General features: G+C 36.0%; 2 protein-coding genes and 1 long non-coding RNA gene across 3 annotated transcripts; 1 reads left to right on the top strand and 2 right to left on the bottom strand.

Annotated features, from left to right (window-relative positions):
* Positions 1–5,427: 5,427 nt before the first annotated feature.
* LOC134796608 (uncharacterized) lies at positions 5,428–6,060 on the bottom strand. Its single transcript, XR_010144976.1, has 2 exons — positions 5,759–6,060; positions 5,428–5,555 (listed from the first exon to the last, which is right to left on the bottom strand). It is a non-coding gene; the product is annotated as an uncharacterized LOC134796608 (long non-coding RNA).
* Positions 6,061–6,784: 724 nt separating this feature from the next.
* Positions 6,785–9,177, bottom strand: LOC134795935 (large ribosomal subunit protein bL19m). Its single transcript, XM_063767838.1, has 6 exons — positions 9,009–9,177; positions 8,696–8,929; positions 8,329–8,471; positions 7,800–7,979; positions 7,384–7,538; positions 6,785–6,975 (listed from the first exon to the last, which is right to left on the bottom strand). The coding sequence occupies exons 1-6, from the start codon at positions 9,073–9,075 to the stop codon at positions 6,843–6,845; spliced, it is 912 nt and encodes a 303-aa protein (XP_063623908.1). The 5' UTR covers positions 9,076–9,177; the 3' UTR covers positions 6,785–6,842.
* Positions 9,178–11,604: 2,427 nt separating this feature from the next.
* Positions 11,605–13,080, top strand: LOC134796315 (short coiled-coil protein homolog). Its single transcript, XM_063768403.1, has 2 exons — positions 11,605–11,894; positions 12,191–13,080. The coding sequence occupies exons 1-2, from the start codon at positions 11,630–11,632 to the stop codon at positions 12,331–12,333; spliced, it is 408 nt and encodes a 135-aa protein (XP_063624473.1). The 5' UTR covers positions 11,605–11,629; the 3' UTR covers positions 12,334–13,080.
* The last annotated feature ends 3,521 nt before the right edge of the window (positions 13,081–16,601 follow it).

The following is a 16,601-nucleotide window of genomic DNA, read 5'->3' as shown; positions in this document are numbered from 1 at the left end:
GCTGGAGAGCTCCTTGAGCTAATTCATTCGGATATTAGCGGGCCAATGAGTGGTAAGTCTATTGGGGGTCATAGGTACTATATAACTTTTATCGATGACTACTCGCGAAAAACTTTCGTATATTTTCTTGAAGCTAAAAGTGAAGCGTTTGAAAAAATAAAAGAGTTTATAAATTTACTATTTAGCAGAGAGGCAAACAGGAAAGAAAGTGAAAGTAATAAGAACTGACAATGGAACTGAATACGTAAACAAGAGAGTGGATGCCTACCTCAAAGAACATGGCATAAGGCATCAGCTAACCATTACATACACGCCTGAACAAAATGGTGTAGCCGAACGTGCAAATCGGACGATTGCCGATAAGAGCCGAGCAATGTTACAAGAGGCAGGACTTCCCGTCAGTTTTTGGGCCGAAGCAGTAAACACTGCTGTATACTTAAAAAATAGAAGTCCTACTATAGCGGTAAAGGAGATGACGCCAGAAGAGATGTGGACTGGACGAAAGACAGATCTAAGTCATCTCAAGGTCTTCGGATGCAAGGCATATATGCACATACCAGATCAAAAGAGAACCAAGTGGGATCCGAAGAGTAAAGAGCTGGTATTTGTAGGATATTGCGAAGAGTCAACTAGGGTAGGGTAGGGTACCGGCTGATAGATCCTTCAAATGGAGAGCTGCATAGAGCCCGAAATGTAGTATTTTTCGAGAACCAAAAATATGAAGGAGGTGCAAGGGCTCATGATCCTGAGAAGAAGCAGCACGTTACAATTAACCTAGAAGATCATGTACAGCAACCGGTAACTCCACAGCAAAGAGATAATGTTCAGCAACGGGAAACTCTACAGCAAAATGTTCAGCAAGAGCAAAGGGTTCAGGTAGAGAACCTGGAGTTAAATGATGGAGGTCATGATGCTCATATTGAAATATCTGATTGTGAAGAAAACTGGGATTCGTCTGAAGAGAGATCAGATGAAGAAAATAGAGATATATCAGTAGAACTTTTACCAGCTGAAGAGAATAGAGATACACCAGTTGAACCTTTAGTGGAAGAAAGGAGATATCCACTCAGAGACAGAAAACCTGTTCAGTTACCTGATTATGTAACCTACCAAGCGACATCAGAGGTGGATGATCCGCTTACAGTGCAAGAGGCATTATCCAGAAAGGATGCTCAACAATGGAGAGATGCGATTAAGGAGGAGCTTGACGCACTGAAGACAAACGGAACGTGGATTCTAGTAAAGCCTGAACAAGCAAGCAACGTTGTTGATTCCAAATGGATATTTAGAATCAAAAAGGAGGCGGGGAATAAAACTCGTTACAAAGCTCGCTTGGTTGCACGCGGCTTTAGCCAGAGAAAAGGCATAGATTACGACGAGACTTTCTCACCGGTAGTGCGACACAGTTCAATGAGACTTCTTCTAGCTTTAGCGGCTAATCTCGGTCTACAAATTGATCACATGGACGTAAAAACCGCGTTTCTAAATGGAAGTCTTAATGAGAGAGTCTTCATGCGTCAACCACCACATTTCGAAGAGGAAGGGAAGGAAGACTACGTGTGTCTTATCCAGAAATCCCTATATGGACTTAAGCAAGCACCAAGATCGTGGAATTTGAAGTTACACGTTGAGCTGGAGAGCCTTAACTTCAAACGATGTAAAAATGAGTCGTGTGTTTATATAAGAAAAACAGAAAAGGACACGATAATCCTAGCTGTATATGTAGATGACATCTTGATACTATATAACAACAAGATTGAGATGGAAAATGTTAAAGATGGACTGAAGGCAAAATTTGAGATGAAGGATTTGGGAAAGGCCGAACTGTTTCTTGGAATGCGAATTAAACAAGAAAACGGAAATATCCAAATCGACCAAGAAGAATACATAGACAAAGTCCTTCGTAGGTTTAAAATGGAAAACTGCAAGCCAGTTAGTACACCAGGAGTTCCAGGCCAACGTTTTCAGAAACCACAAGAGCCATATACACCTGATGAGAGTATACCCTACAGAGAGCTGATAGGATCACTGATGTATATAGCTGTGTGTTCTAGACCTGACATAGCACATTCAGTAAATTTTATGAGTCAGTTTTGTAACTACTATGAGGAAGTTCACTGGACTGCTACAAAGAGAATACTGAGGTATCTTAAAGGTACGAAAAGCATGGGACTCAAGTACTCCAAGGACATGACATACGGATATATACGAGGATTTGCCGATGCAGATCATGGTGGAAACCTTGTTGACAGAAAGTCATATTCCGGCAATGTCTTCATGATGGCAAAGGGAGCCATTTCATGGCAAAGTACCAAACAAAGGAGTATAGCTTTATCAACAGCTGAGGCTGAATATATGAGCCTATCCGAAGCTGCCAAAGAAGCCATATTCCTTCAAAGGTTCCTTACAGAAATTATGGGAAAAGAGGAGTCGCCCATAACAATACATACGGACAGCCAATCCGCTATGGCAATTGCACAAAACCCAGTGCAACATCAGCAGACTAAGCATGTTGATGTTCGCTACCATTTTATTAGAGAAGCAATCGAAAATGGTGCAATTTCGCTGGCGTACTTAGAAACAAAGCGAATGGTTGCTGATGTCTTGACAAAAGCCGTTGTTAGAGAGAAGCATGATTTTTGTCGTAGAGAGATGGGTGTGTGTTAAAGGTTGTTCGTTAGTTAGAGTGAAAGGAACCAGGAGAGTTTGGATGAGGATAGGATGTCTGAGGGAAAACAATTGAGGAGGAGTGTTAGAGCAAAGAGGCCTAGGCAATTGTTGACAGACTGGCTGGTTTGAATCTTGAAGGATGTTTGAATAGAATGTTATGACGGTTCTCTGTTCGAGAAAATAATATTGTCAGCGGAGGCTGTTTTTATTGTAATTGTATTATTTTATTGTGTTGTATTTGATATTAAAGTATTTCGTTATACACAGTGTTTTTTAGTGATTAGTTTAGTGTGAGAGGAGAAGTTCTCACATAATTTAATTACCCTATTTTTTTTAAATACAATTGGTCTACTGGTATACTTTTTCATATACGTATATGATTTAATGTCAAAATAATTGCAAAACCCAACTGTCAGTTTAGTGCGCCCTGCGATAGGCCCGCCTTCGTTCAAGCCCAGCGGGCATCTGATCAAAGAAGTTGCGTGCACGGGACCGCTGATATCATGTTTTTGAACTTATTTATTTAATGTTAAATAAAAAAAAAAAGTAATCGCGGAATTCGCTCAAGCATAAAATTGCGCGTTATTAGAAGCAGTTTTCATATTTTTATCTTTTGTGCACAAATTGTTACGAATCTTTAAAGTCCGTTTTAGACCTATGTTCGTGATCGTTTTCTATCGAGCAAAAGTCAAAAACTTAGGATTCGAATCGCGGAAGTCACTAGAAAAAGCCCTCAAGATTGCTAATTGAATGTATGGCAGCCGTATTATGATCCAAAAAAGAGCTACGGCTTTTTAAAAACTTCGTTTTCTGAACCCACTGCACCTTAAGGCTCTGGCAGGTACAGTCAACGGTAAAAATATGGGTGTAGACAACTTACTCAAAAATATGTCCCATAGTTCTTAATTCACTGACATAAGAGTTATGGGACATATTTTTGAAATCATTTGTACACCCATATTTTTACCGTTGACTGTACCTATCTACTGTTTTATGTAGAAAAATAGTTTAAGGACACATCCAACGTAACTTACGCAAAATCTTCAAAGGAGAGTAGCAGGGGACAGGGGGCCGATTTTTGAATTACGAGCACTAGATTCCTTCACTCGTAAATCTGTGCATAACGGTAAATTGATACTTTGGAATACGAGCAATAGAAATTGGGAATCTATATAGTGGTATTGATCACTCGTTTTCAATTCTATTAGTAAAATTTAAATGCCTAGTAGTGCAGATATAAAGGGAGCCACATGAAATCGAGCGCTCGAAATTGAAAAATCGGCCCCCTAGGTTTGCGTGTCAAATCATGGTGCATAGAGCTAAAGTATAGGGCATGGCATAGGCCATTTCCACGTATAAGTCATTCCCAAACGAAGGGCGGTGTCAGTTCTAATTCCTCATAGCGCACTATCTGCCTACGAGCGGGATTATCGGTCGTCGACCGCGCCCTAAGCTTCTTCCTATGACGAAATTACAATGTATTTCCTGTAATATTGTCGAATTATGAGAATTCGTCTTTAAAAGTTCATAAATAATAAGTAAGCATTAATAAGCAAAATAAATATTAATTTATTAAGTTTTAAAGTAGCTTCATTTTTACTAGGTATAAACCACAAAAAAAAACCCAGTGAAGGTCTGTTAACTTTTCATGTGTGGTGTGTTGTGGTCAAAAATCGTAGATTCAAACCTCGGTTGTTCTGTATGGAGCAGAAAAAATCGTTATCCAGAAAAAAAAAACAAAAAAATGACTGAAAATTCGGTCAGGGCCCTTATCACTTATATCTATCTAATCTAATAGATCATAGGCAGAGGGAATCATACTGTCCCTTTCTTACATTAATATTTTAACCCCTCATCAAGAGGAATGAGTGTAGATTGTTTATTCCTCTGTTATAAAACTTGTTTGCCAGACTTTACATACAACACATTCCTTATTTTTTTTTATTCATTTCAGGCCCTTTAACTATCTATATACTTTTACTATTTTATCATCCAAAATGTCTAGTATGAATTTATTTTTTGTGTTAGGCGCATGGCACACTGCACCCCATTTGCACATCCTTCCAATGTTTGAGCGAGACAATGCTATGTGCGTTTTAAAGCAACATCCCGCTGGGATCGAATCCGATGCAGTGTGCCATGCGCCTTCGGATAGGATTACCTAAAGCTTGTACTTCTCTCAGCTATGGTCAAATAAATTAAGTACAGTTTATTTGAGCATCCAATGATTAACCTGTCATACAGATAAATGCTTTCCAAAACAGTATCCAGATGGCCCGGATATAGGTTCGAAACTGGGATAAATGCAGACAAATAGCAGCCTTAAATAGATAGTGTTTAAGTATTTATATATTATATATATTGTTGTCTGAGTACCCACAACACAAGCCTTCTTGAGCTTACCATGGGGCTTAGTCAATTTGTGTAATAAATGTCCTATAATATTTAAATATTTATTTATTTATATAGGTAGTTTGTTCAGAATATTCAATCAAAAGCACAAGGTCAGTTGGGGTAAGACAAACATAGTTTATTTTACTCAGAGTAAGAGTAACAGTATGAGGATTCCCTACAAGTGTCAGTCTTGCCCCAGTGTTTTTCTCATCCCATCTGACCTTAGATAATTATTGGTCAGTAATCATTAACATGTTCGCTGACAATACTCCCACTAGTACCTGTTGACATACTGTCATCGGACACATTAACACATAGCCAGGTAGAACTAGAAATAAAGAAATTAGTATTACTACATTGACATTAATGGTTTACAGGAATTCAGTTGTATTTTATGACAAACTTAAAAGGGAGGATAGTGTAGGTAGGACTTGGTGCAGGCAGGAAGTAAGGATCCAAGGTTTTCTAGTGCTACTTCATTTGCTGGCATGCTGCAAAGATAAAACATAGATAAGTATCTGACTACATTTACTTAATATTCATATTGTTATTACCATAAACAAAAGCGAGTGAGATCGTTTAAATAAATTCCTGAAGAAAATTAGTAAAATAAGTATTCTAAGTTCAATAATTTGATTGTTTAAAAACCATTGCATAACCTATGTTGGGTCAAACAGACTAAATTAGTACCTACCTAGGAACCGTCATAAACTATGTGCGAAACAAAAACATGAACACAAAGTAAGTAAAAACCTGTTATGAGTTAAATTAGTATACTTAAAAGGCGAGAACATAACGGTGGTCACGTAGTGGCCAGTAACAGTGACGCATAATCAATAAATCAAGGATAAAATGCAGTTGCAAATTTATGGCACGAGTTCCCAAATAGGTACGTGTGAATCTTGCAAAATTCATCCACTGATGACATAAACTTAATTTTCATGAACCAAAAGAGTAATAAACTAGTAGTTACAACAATATACTATGTTTTTAAATGCAGCATTATGTATAGTGCATAAATAATTACTTACCCGGCGACGAGGTGATCAATTGCAACTCCGGATCCAACTTAAGCAACACTTATCACTTCACAAGTCACTAACAAAACTTAAGTTTTAATGTTCCTTCGTTAACTTATTAGATCTTCTTCTAATACAATTGGAGTATTATGTGTAAAGTGCATTCAAGTGCAACGAATGAACTTCCTTAGCTCTTAGCTTAACGCCGTACGTCACGCACACAACACGAACAAACTACTTGCAAACTTGCATGTTGCATGCAATGCACGCAAAGCAACCGGGTGAATCAAACGAAAACGAACTAATATTGTGATTAGTAGCGACATCTTTTAGCTTTCCCCCGAAACCATTTGGCATTCAGAATAGTGTTGCGTTTAGTTTAGATACTCACTGACCGCAATTAGATAGAATTTTTTATTTTGTTATATAACTAAAAAGCCTTTTTAACGATCAATTGCGAGAAAACAAAATGTACAATAACGTGAATAACTTACATTAGACTGTGACTGGCTGTGGATATGTGATATGATATGCTGTGCATGTTCTCCAATTAAGCATTTTCGAAACGCACGACCGGTGTTGCCACTACATAAAATAATGTTCTTTTAGGATAAGGTTTTTGCACTGACTTGGTTTTTCCAATTGCAGCTTTTGCATACAATAGGGAATAATTATAGGGATAATTTAAGATATAGCATAAGTAATATTTGTATAGCTTTATTAATTTTATATCTAAAAACTATGTTTTATACATAACAGTTATCCAAGCTGCGGTTTTGGTGCACTAAGCGTGCGTTTTCTATATGTCTTCTTGCGCGTTATCTGCAGCTGATGCAGTTGATTGTACACTTCACTCCATATTTCGCTTTGGTCTTCTTCAGGAATAATTTTTCTGGAAAATTATATGTATATACAAATTTTATATTAATCCTAATGAACATAATCAAATAAGATATTTGCGGACAATCTTACACAGGTCAACCTAGACAACTACCGTAAACTAAGCAAAATGATTGTGTACTATGAAATGGCACAGCATTACATATACATAGTTAAATGTATAGATATTTATCTGTGTATCCACATACTTTGATAAAAAAAAACATCCATTACCAAGTAAATAATAATAGTAATAATGTACAGGCTTGTCACACAAATAAATGCCCTTTATGCTGAGATGAACTTGGTTATGTCTGTAACTGGCTTGCGGGGTATTTCCTGGATTCAAACATCTAGCTTTTTAGACAAGGATGAAGGTTCTTCAATACAAACACAAGATCTATAATTAACTAAAATGTACCTGTACTGTTTCATCAAATCATATTTCTCCCATGGAGTCTTCCTCAGTTCTCGCCTCACTCTGTCTTTCTCCTTTAGATATTCTTCAATATTAGACACTCCTTTAAGATCTTGCCTCTCCCATCTTTCGAGCCATGGTCTTGGTTTCAGTTTTACCTAAAAATATTACAAGTCATCAAGTTTAATAATGTATAGTAAATCAAGGGTTTAACAATTCTTCAAGGACAGCATAGACTAGAAATTGTGATATGTCAGTTTCTATTATAGGTTTTGTTTTCATCATCAATTCACACTCATTTTAGAATCAGGGAATGATCTCAAGGAAACCAAGAAAAACTACTGTAATACTTTTTTGGTTATTACACAATTATACCCAAATATGTAAAAAAAGTCATTTATTTAATTATTAATTCTCACCTGAACAGGATTAATAGGCACAGGAGTCCCCTCTGGCAAGATCTCCGGATCCATGTCAGTTGGGAATGTGCTGTACTCTGGTAGAGCATCCCTCAAGTACAGCAGCTTATCATCGAGGCGCTTTTCAATACGTAGCACTTGGATCTTTTGGATGGTGGGGTCATATAGCTCATAGCGAACCTTTAATAAATGTGCATATGTAATATTGCTATAATGAAAGGCAAGTTTTTAATCAAATAGATATTATGCCAAGCTTTGCTGGTTTAGAATGAAGACTTCTGAGAACTTATCTTGTAGTGAATTGTATTCCACAGAGTTATTAAACATCAAGCAGATACATCTGCATAAAATACTACAAATTTTAAGTTAAAAGATAAATGAAATAGTTCAAATCTTTCCCAAAGTGGTAATTTTTTTTTCTTTAAATTGTAATTTCTACTGAGTTATTTTTAAATAATTTTATATTTTCAGCATAGTTCCAAATAATATAATATTACAGCAGCACTTCACACATTGTATCCTTGCTTACCTCTATTCCTTGATGATCAATGACATTTCTCAAAATGAACTCTGCCCTCAAACCACAGCCTTTCCTTTCAATACAGATGCCCACAAAGCGATTGATCTTGCCCTGAGCATGAGGATCTGTTATGGTCACTGCTAATATAGAGCCTGAAAACAGAGAAAATGTGTTTAGGCAAACATTAACTAGCCTCTAGCAGGGACTTATTCATTCAGTAACACATATTCCCTTGCAATGTTTATTAATTTTAATTGTTCATTCCAATATTGTACTCATTATTATAATTTTTTGCAAATACTATGTAGTTGCAAGTACATACTTGCAAATACTATGTAGTTGCAAGTACATACAAAGCTATATTTTGCTTACATACCAACATAAAACTCTGGGATGTCAATCTGATTTCTCCTTTTCAGCATATCAGCTCTCTCCAACTTCTCCCGTAAGCTGTTACGCCATTTAGGATTAGGATCGGGCAAAAATTCAGGATAAGTATGACGGAACTCTAAAGCCGCATTCCGGTTTCCAGGCTTTCGTCCCACCCTCCTCGGCTTCTCATCTTGAACCGCTTCGGCTTTCTCTGGAAGGCTTGACAGAAAACGGCAGTCTACAAAAAAGTTCAAATTTGGGTCAAATTGAATAAAGATAAGTAATAAATATACCAATAGTAACTTGATTATTATAACCTCTCCGAGCAAGCCATTTGGCTGCGGTGAATAAATTAGTTGGACTTTTTCTAATGGCCAGAGCCATAGTTGAATTATATTAAATACGAACTAATAACACTGCAGCAATTATGTTTAAATTCTATATAAATAAAAAATATGATTAACACAAATTAAATTACATATATTTTTGACATAAGCTTTTTTTTTTTTTATCAGGACAGGCTAAAGCTCTAAGCCATACTGCCTTGTCATAAGTAGTTTGACATAAGCAATTTGACATTTTAGCATGGACCTATATAATAGGGACAAGACATATTGTTCTATACGTACAATTGCTTATAGAAATAGCACCCATTTTGACGGCACAAACATAAATATCTATCTATCTCGTTTTTACTCAGCACTGTCACCCACAGCAAAAAAGGATGACAGTATTTCGGTACGTACATAAAGTGGTTCATGAAAATACGTAAATACCTAATGCGGCCGAAAATCCGCCATGTTTAGCGGCCTAAATGTCATTGTCAGTCAGTTCAGCCGGTAGTTGTCCTGTCAAAAAGTCGTGGTGAAAATGAAAATTATTAATTATCTTTCAGTATTTAGCTTCTGTTTGAAAATAATTGAAGCCAAATGTGAACAATTACGTCGCGAATATGCCAGTGTGTAGTGTATTAGGGTGCTGCATAAGAAAAACACCAAATCAGCCATCTTTAACCTTACACAGGTACGCTATAATTTACATTAAAAATATTGGTTATTGTTAATGTTCCTGGGAATTTTAAGGATGTTTCACATTATAAATAGCAAGGTTCTTCTGTGCAGTTATAGATCATGAAGTGATTTGACTTATTTAACTATATTTTTACGCTTAAATAATGTAAACATTTCAGCTAGGGTTGTACTTTATTTATCGACTTTGATATCGATTTATTATGATTGTTTATTTATATTTTCTTACTTTATCATGCTACCCCGCTTAAAACCAACTAAATTATCTTAATTAAATAATTAAAACATGTTTTACAGGTTACCAAGAAATGAACATAAAAAGAAAAAGTGGTTGGAGACGGAGACCCTGACTGACTCTCGGGAGCCCTCGTGTCCGTGGGGTCGTTACTCCACAAGCTGCCCTGCGGGCTTTTTTTATATTATTATTATAGTTTTTTTTATGTAATTCGACATTAAGAGACCATATAGGTACATCACTAAGTAATTGTAATATGTTAGTTTGAATTTGAACTGGTAGTTGCAGTTAGTTGTATTTTATAAAATTGTTGATGTATTGTTATTATTATTGCTTGTATGTGAATTCAATGTTGACGTGTACAAGTGCCCTTTTGACCTATTTGCTAAATAAATGTTGAAGAAGTTGAAGTTGAAGAGCGGAAGTCATTCCTTATTTTTGTAATTAAATAAATGTTCTCAAGGTGTTTTGGTTTTTTTTCACCCGTCGTTTGATAAGTTTGAATTTGTATCGCTCTCACTTATAGGTACGGCGCACCAAGGTCGAGGTGCGGTGCGGTAGTGTGTTACGGACTTTAGGGTTGACAACACAACAAAATTGATTGTAATAGAGAGGTAAAGTCTAAGAAAAACACGTACACTTATTCTGACATCCAAAACAGATGGCGCTGTACTGCGCCATGTGTTTTGCGGTCACTGAGTTGTCAAACGTCAACTTTTGAAAATCAGAGTTACCGCAAAAATCGCAATATATATGGAGTTGAACAGCGTCATCTCTGTTTACCTGTTAAATTCGAAGCACGAAATTGTCTTAGATTTTACATATCTTACTCAATCAAAGTATCTTTTCACATAACAATATACTCATAAAGAATATTTACTTACTATTAAAATATAAATTCCTCAAATAATTCATACATATTCATTATTCATTCATATTTTAAATAAAATGAGCCGAGAACGTTCAAAAGTTATCGAAGTATCGATAAAACCTAGTAACAGTAAAAATCTTTTGGGCAGCACTAAAACCGCCATGTTTAGCGGCCGGATGACGTCACACTGGCACGCATTTTTCGTTGACGTTTCACTTCCATAGGTTTCATATTTCAGTGCATTTTAGTTGTACCACAGAGAAGTAAGATTATTTTCATAATTTAAGTAACATATTTTCAGCGTTTAAACATATAACTGGAATAATATAAATATGGGATACGTTCAGTAGGGCTACCGCCAATACCGAAAATCGTCAATTGCGGGCATTTTTCTCTGTCACTCTAATTACGCCTTCATTGGAGTAAAAGAGTAAGATCCCCGCAATTTGCGAATTTCGGTTTTCGCGGTAGCCCCTCAGAAACTATTCTTAAAAGCAGTAACAGACTACCGCATCGCACCGCGTCAAATAACTCTGGTAATATCCTTGTCAAATAATATAATTTACCATAATACAATAGCAATCCATTTAATAAATAATAATAATGAAGCATAGTGTGTGTTTTATCCGAAAAGTTCAATTTTGTAAGATTTAGTCTGTTTATAAACGTACCTTTAGGTTGTCACTGTCAAACTTGACAACTAAATGACAAAAACTTATTGAATATTGATTTTCGTCAAACGTTGCAGTTTTTATTGTATGTAAATATAAATAAAAAACTTTTGCCAGGCTAAGATTTTGAAAAATGTCGTCAATAGTGCAAAAGTGTAACGACGACAACATTCCATTAGCTGACGATGATCCGCAAGTGATTATTACAGACGACGTAGAGAACAATCATTTAGATCATGGTCGTTCAATGGACTCATTGCCTAGTTCGTACACTGGCGGTTCTTCTAGCCCTGGCCTGAATGGGCCGCAGAGCTTTGAACCCGACTCGGGATTAGATGAGCAGGAAGAGAAGGCGCGGTTGATATCGCAGGTGTTGGAGCTACAGAACACTTTAGATGGTATGATTGATTATTAATTTATTAATTACGTTATCATTTTATGCTCAACTATTTTACATCCTTAGATTCATATTGATGACATCACACAGTCTACTGTGAACCTATCAAATTAGCTTACAGTTAAATACCTTGTAGGCTCAGAGACTTGATTGCTCATTGAACCTTAGAAAACTATTATGCTGAAATAACTTTAGAAGTAGTTTACTCCATTTGATAATTACTATTATTTACTATGATTTTTGTAACACTGTAAAACGACACTATTAAAAAATAAGTCCTATGTATTTTATTCACAGATCTGTCGCAGAGAGTGGACTCGGTGAAGGAAGAAAATTTGAAGCTGCGTTCGGAAAACCAAGTGTTGGGGCAGTATATTGAAAATCTCATGTCAGCATCATCAGTATTCCAATCCACTACCCCTAATGTTCATAAGAAGTAAATCAGGGAGCTTGAAATCTATATGCACTTAAAATAGTGCATTCTTATTATTGGTTGCACTTTAAAATTAAGCACCAATAAAAATTTAATCCATATTGTTTTAAGTATTAAATATAAATAATGTTTCATTCATACAAAGTTTGTATGGCTTGTATCATCTTCTCAGCATACATGTAAAAACCATGTCGGCTGACAGATTAGAAAAGTAATGCATTTCTTTTCTTGTCTCAAATGTTGTAATCTTTAGCACTTGCTTTGCTGACGCAATTAGACAAGCAAATCTGACGAAACAAATCTGATGAAGCAAATCTGACAATACAAACACAGTTTATTGGAAGGAATATACTCATATGTAAAAAATGAAGTTTACATGACTTAGTCTATGTTTTGTTAACAGTGCACTATTGAAATGAAAAAGCAAAACAATCTATCTCATATTGAAAAGTATTGTTTAAATTAACTAAATTCTTGAACCTGTTAATTATCAACTGGTTTAATAAGGTAATATTCAAATACGAGAAAATGAAAAATATATATATTTCATTTCTGTAAGCTGTGATGCTTAGCTACAGCATGCATTAAAATTTTATGTGTTTTAAGGTCGAGTTATTAGATTTTTTAATATGTAATTGTAAGGTCTGACATGGGCTTGACTGATGCCTTTTGTTGATGTAACTGCTAAATAAAGGCTATTGCCAATATAAAAGCTAAATGAAGCTATGTACAGTCTGACAAAAGTCGAAATTAAAAAGTAGCAATACTGTAGTTACTGTTGTATCTCAAGAATGAACTGAATTAATTAATTACGTTTTACACATGCAGATTTGTGTATTGTTACTGTCAACATAAAACAACTCTCTAAATGATATGTTTTTTTTTTACTAATTTAATAAATAAACCAGTATTTTTGATCAAAGCTGTCATATGCATTTACAAACATATGTCCAATATCATTTTTCTTAAAGCTGTGGATGTATATTTTTATTTGATTGTTATGCTTATAAAGTTTTTAACATAATATCTTATTTTTTTAATAATTTGTCCCCTAACATTACATTAAGACATGATGCACAGCAAGAGTATTGTATGATTGTTATTAGGTACTATTATTAAAATAATTAAATACTTAGGCCCACTTGTACCATCCCACTAACCTGGGGTTAAGCGATTAAACCATTAACCCAGCGTCAAATTGTACTGGTAAACATGGTAACTGGTGGGTAACCGGTTAACCACGGGTTAGTGGAATGGTGCAAGTGGGCCTTAGGTAATCAGAATCCACCATAGGCAAATGGCCTATATCATTAATAGTCTGATTTTGTATTTTTCAAGCTTTTATAATAAAGAGAAAGTTTCTAAACTAACTTGAACTTTCACATTAGGGTATAATCCACGTTACTTTCAAACAACTATGGGTCTTGCGACATTTTGGAAGCGTCATTTATAACAACTAATTAATTTGAGAAACTCCCTTCATTCGCTAGCGGCGTGGCACTTGGCAAGGCACTAAATGATTCACGAGTTACGCCACTCGTTCGCACGAAGAACCGTTGAACACGATCATGATTCCCGCAAAAAATAGGCGCGGGCGCAGTCAGTTGCGCGTTGCGTGGCAACGGCGTGATCGCGGCGTGACGCAGAGGTGATGATGTCTGATGTCACCGAGCTGCCTCAGGTTTTTACTTGTTGCATATTTCCGCGGTAGATAACGAACTGCATTGTATTCAGTATTTCAAACCTTCCAGAAAAAAAGCGCACCTACTCCCATCTCAAAATTCGGCAACGCACTTACAACCCCTGGTGTTGCGGGTCTCCATGGGCGAGTCCTATAGGTACAAACAGCAACACTCCTAACTGTACATCGGTGAACCTTATTACAAAAGGGCTGCTATTTAACTGATCACCAGATTTAGTAACATTTAATACCAAAAAAATCTATTTTACCACCCTAAAATCATGAATGATCACCAAAATTATAACACCATTTTAATGTGAAATGATTACCAATTTTATTACATTTTACTATCCTTTTAAAGGAAATGACACCAAACTAATCATTATTAACCCAAAAATAGTCAATGATTACCAAATTTCAAACCCCATTTTAATGTGAAATGATAACCAAATTTTTACATCTTGCTATCCTATTAAAGAAAATTACACCAAAATAATCATTGTAAACCCAAAAATAGTAAATGACCACCAAAATTAGAACTCCATTTTAATGTAAAATGATAACCAAATTTTTAAATCCTACTAAAGCAAATGGCTCCAAAATAATCATTGTAAACGCAAAAATAGTAAATGATCACAAAAATTGTAACCACATTTTAATTAAAAATGTGCAAACATTTAATATATCGTTATCCTATTAAATTAATTAATCCACTTCGTCAACTTTTTCTAGTCGCATTTTATTTCTGTAACAGTCGCAGTTCTAACCTAACCTACCCCACTTTTCTAGTAGCATTTTGTTTCTGTAAGGGTCGCAGTTCAAACCTAACCTAACCCACTTTTCTAGTAGCATTTCTTTTCTGCAAGGGTCGCAGTTCAAACCTAGCCTAACCCACTTTTCTAGTAGCATTTTGATTCTGTAAGGGTCGCAGTTCAAACCTAACCTAACCCACTTTTCTAGTAGCATTTCTTTTCTGCAAGGGTCGCAGTTCAAACCTAACCTAACCCACTTTTCTAGTAGCATTTCGTTTCTGTATGGGTCGCAGTTCAAACCTAACCTAACCCACTTTTCTAGTAGCATTTCTTTTCTGTAAAGGTCGCAGTTCAAACCTAACCTAACCCACTTTTCTAGTAGCGTTTCGTATCTGTATGGGTAGCAGTTGAAACTTAACCTAACCTACTTTTCTAGTACCATTTCATTTCTGTAAGGGTCGCAGTGCTAACCTAACCCACTTAACTGATAGCAGTTTAACTTACTTTTCTAGTAGCATAACGAAATGCTACTAGAAAAGTAGATTAGGTTAGGTAGGTATGCGGTCCGGTCTACGGGGGGTTGAGCGGGAAGGGCTAGTAATTTTGGCATCAGTTTACTTTATTTGGTAATATGTATACATTTTTTGGTAATCATAGTGGTTTATTTAGGTGAAAATATCGCATTAATTTGGTCTTCAAGATTTGGTGATTATTAATGATTTTTGGTGATCATTCAATATATTTGGTATTTGAATACAATTTGAAGTGCAGTCGTAATTAAAGTGGTGGTACTTTTGTATTTTTAGGCCTTATGTTTTTGGTGTTCAGTAATTTTTTTTGGTAAGCATGTTTTTTTTATTTAGGGTACCAAAGTATTTTTTGGTGGTCATTATATTTGTAGCCTTACAAAAGGCATAAGGTCCGCCGATGTACAGTTAACAGTGTGGGCGATGGTAGTATATAGGTACATACTCGGAGTAATTAACAATGGAGCCGCCATGTCTAAAATTTTCGGTACAAAATAGTCTGCCGTTTTTTGCGGGGGAGGGGCACATCAAATGTATAGGTACGTCATGTCAGATAAACGTCAGTCCATACATATGGTTGACATGTGGTTGACCATTGGCCGCCTTTTTTCGACAGAGGGGAACGCCTGTTAATGGCGGCTCCAGAGGGTACATACGATCGTAAATGAAAAGAATCTGTTTAAACTTTAAACTGCAGGATACTTTGCAAGACGTGGGTTGGCATTATAATACTACGGTGCATTCCCATTTGTCCCGCCAGACGTGATCACACATGAGGCGGGGACGCACCTATTCCCATCTGTGTAAGGAATGCAAATCGGTTATTTTTTGTATGGAAATAACCGCGGTTTCGGTTAAAAACCGATTATTTCCATACAAAAAATAACCGATTTGCATTCCCTACATCTGTGCCCGGCGGGGACAAATGGGAATACACCTAATAGGAATAATTTTAAACGAATATACGAAAATAATGATTTCTGTTAAAAAAACAATATAATACCCATTCTGTTTTTTTTTTTTATAATATAGGAGGCAAACGAGCAGATGAATCGCCTATCGCCATGGTGGGCAACAAATAACCCGACCGAATTACGTAGATTGTTTTTGGTATGTTGTCAGGAATGTTAAAACGTGTTTTTAATATTGTCGCATTGCGTATGTTTTGTCCCTCACGGAGGCACGCGTATAGCTCATCTATGTAATACTAGATCTATGATGTGTGATGACTTCCCAAAGAGAATATAATCACCCTGTCTGGCTGGTGGATGAGTCGGTGCCTTGTCTGTGAAACGGAACGGCGACGTATTAAAAA

This window comes from Cydia splendana, chromosome 1 (assembly GCF_910591565.1).
Source record: "Cydia splendana chromosome 1, ilCydSple1.2, whole genome shotgun sequence".
In the NCBI taxonomy this organism is placed as follows: Eukaryota; Metazoa; Arthropoda; class Insecta; order Lepidoptera; family Tortricidae; genus Cydia; species Cydia splendana.
The sequence above is the reverse complement of the archived record's forward strand: the minus strand, read 5'-3'. Positions and strand labels throughout refer to the sequence as shown.

What these genes read in the sequence shown, in the direction of transcription:
- LOC134795935 (XM_063767838.1), bottom strand. Translation starts at nt 9,075, where the DNA reads ATGGCTCTGGCCATTAGAAAAAGTCCAACTAATTTATTCACCGCAGCC. An exon ending in CAAATGGCTTGCTCGGAGAG is followed by an intron (nt 8,930 to 9,008) that starts GTTATAATAATC and finishes ACTTTTTTGTAG; the next exon opens with ACTGCCGTTTTCTGTCAAGC. An exon ending in TTGATCATCAAGGAATAGAG is followed by an intron (nt 7,980 to 8,328) that starts GTAAGCAAGGAT and finishes CATTTATTAAAG; the next exon opens with GTTCGCTATGAGCTATATGA.
- LOC134796315 (XM_063768403.1), top strand. Translation starts at nt 11,630, where the DNA reads ATGTCGTCAATAGTGCAAAAGTGTAACGACGACAACATTCCATTAGCT. An exon ending in GCTACAGAACACTTTAGATG is followed by an intron (nt 11,895 to 12,190) that starts GTATGATTGATT and finishes TTTTATTCACAG; the next exon opens with ATCTGTCGCAGAGAGTGGAC.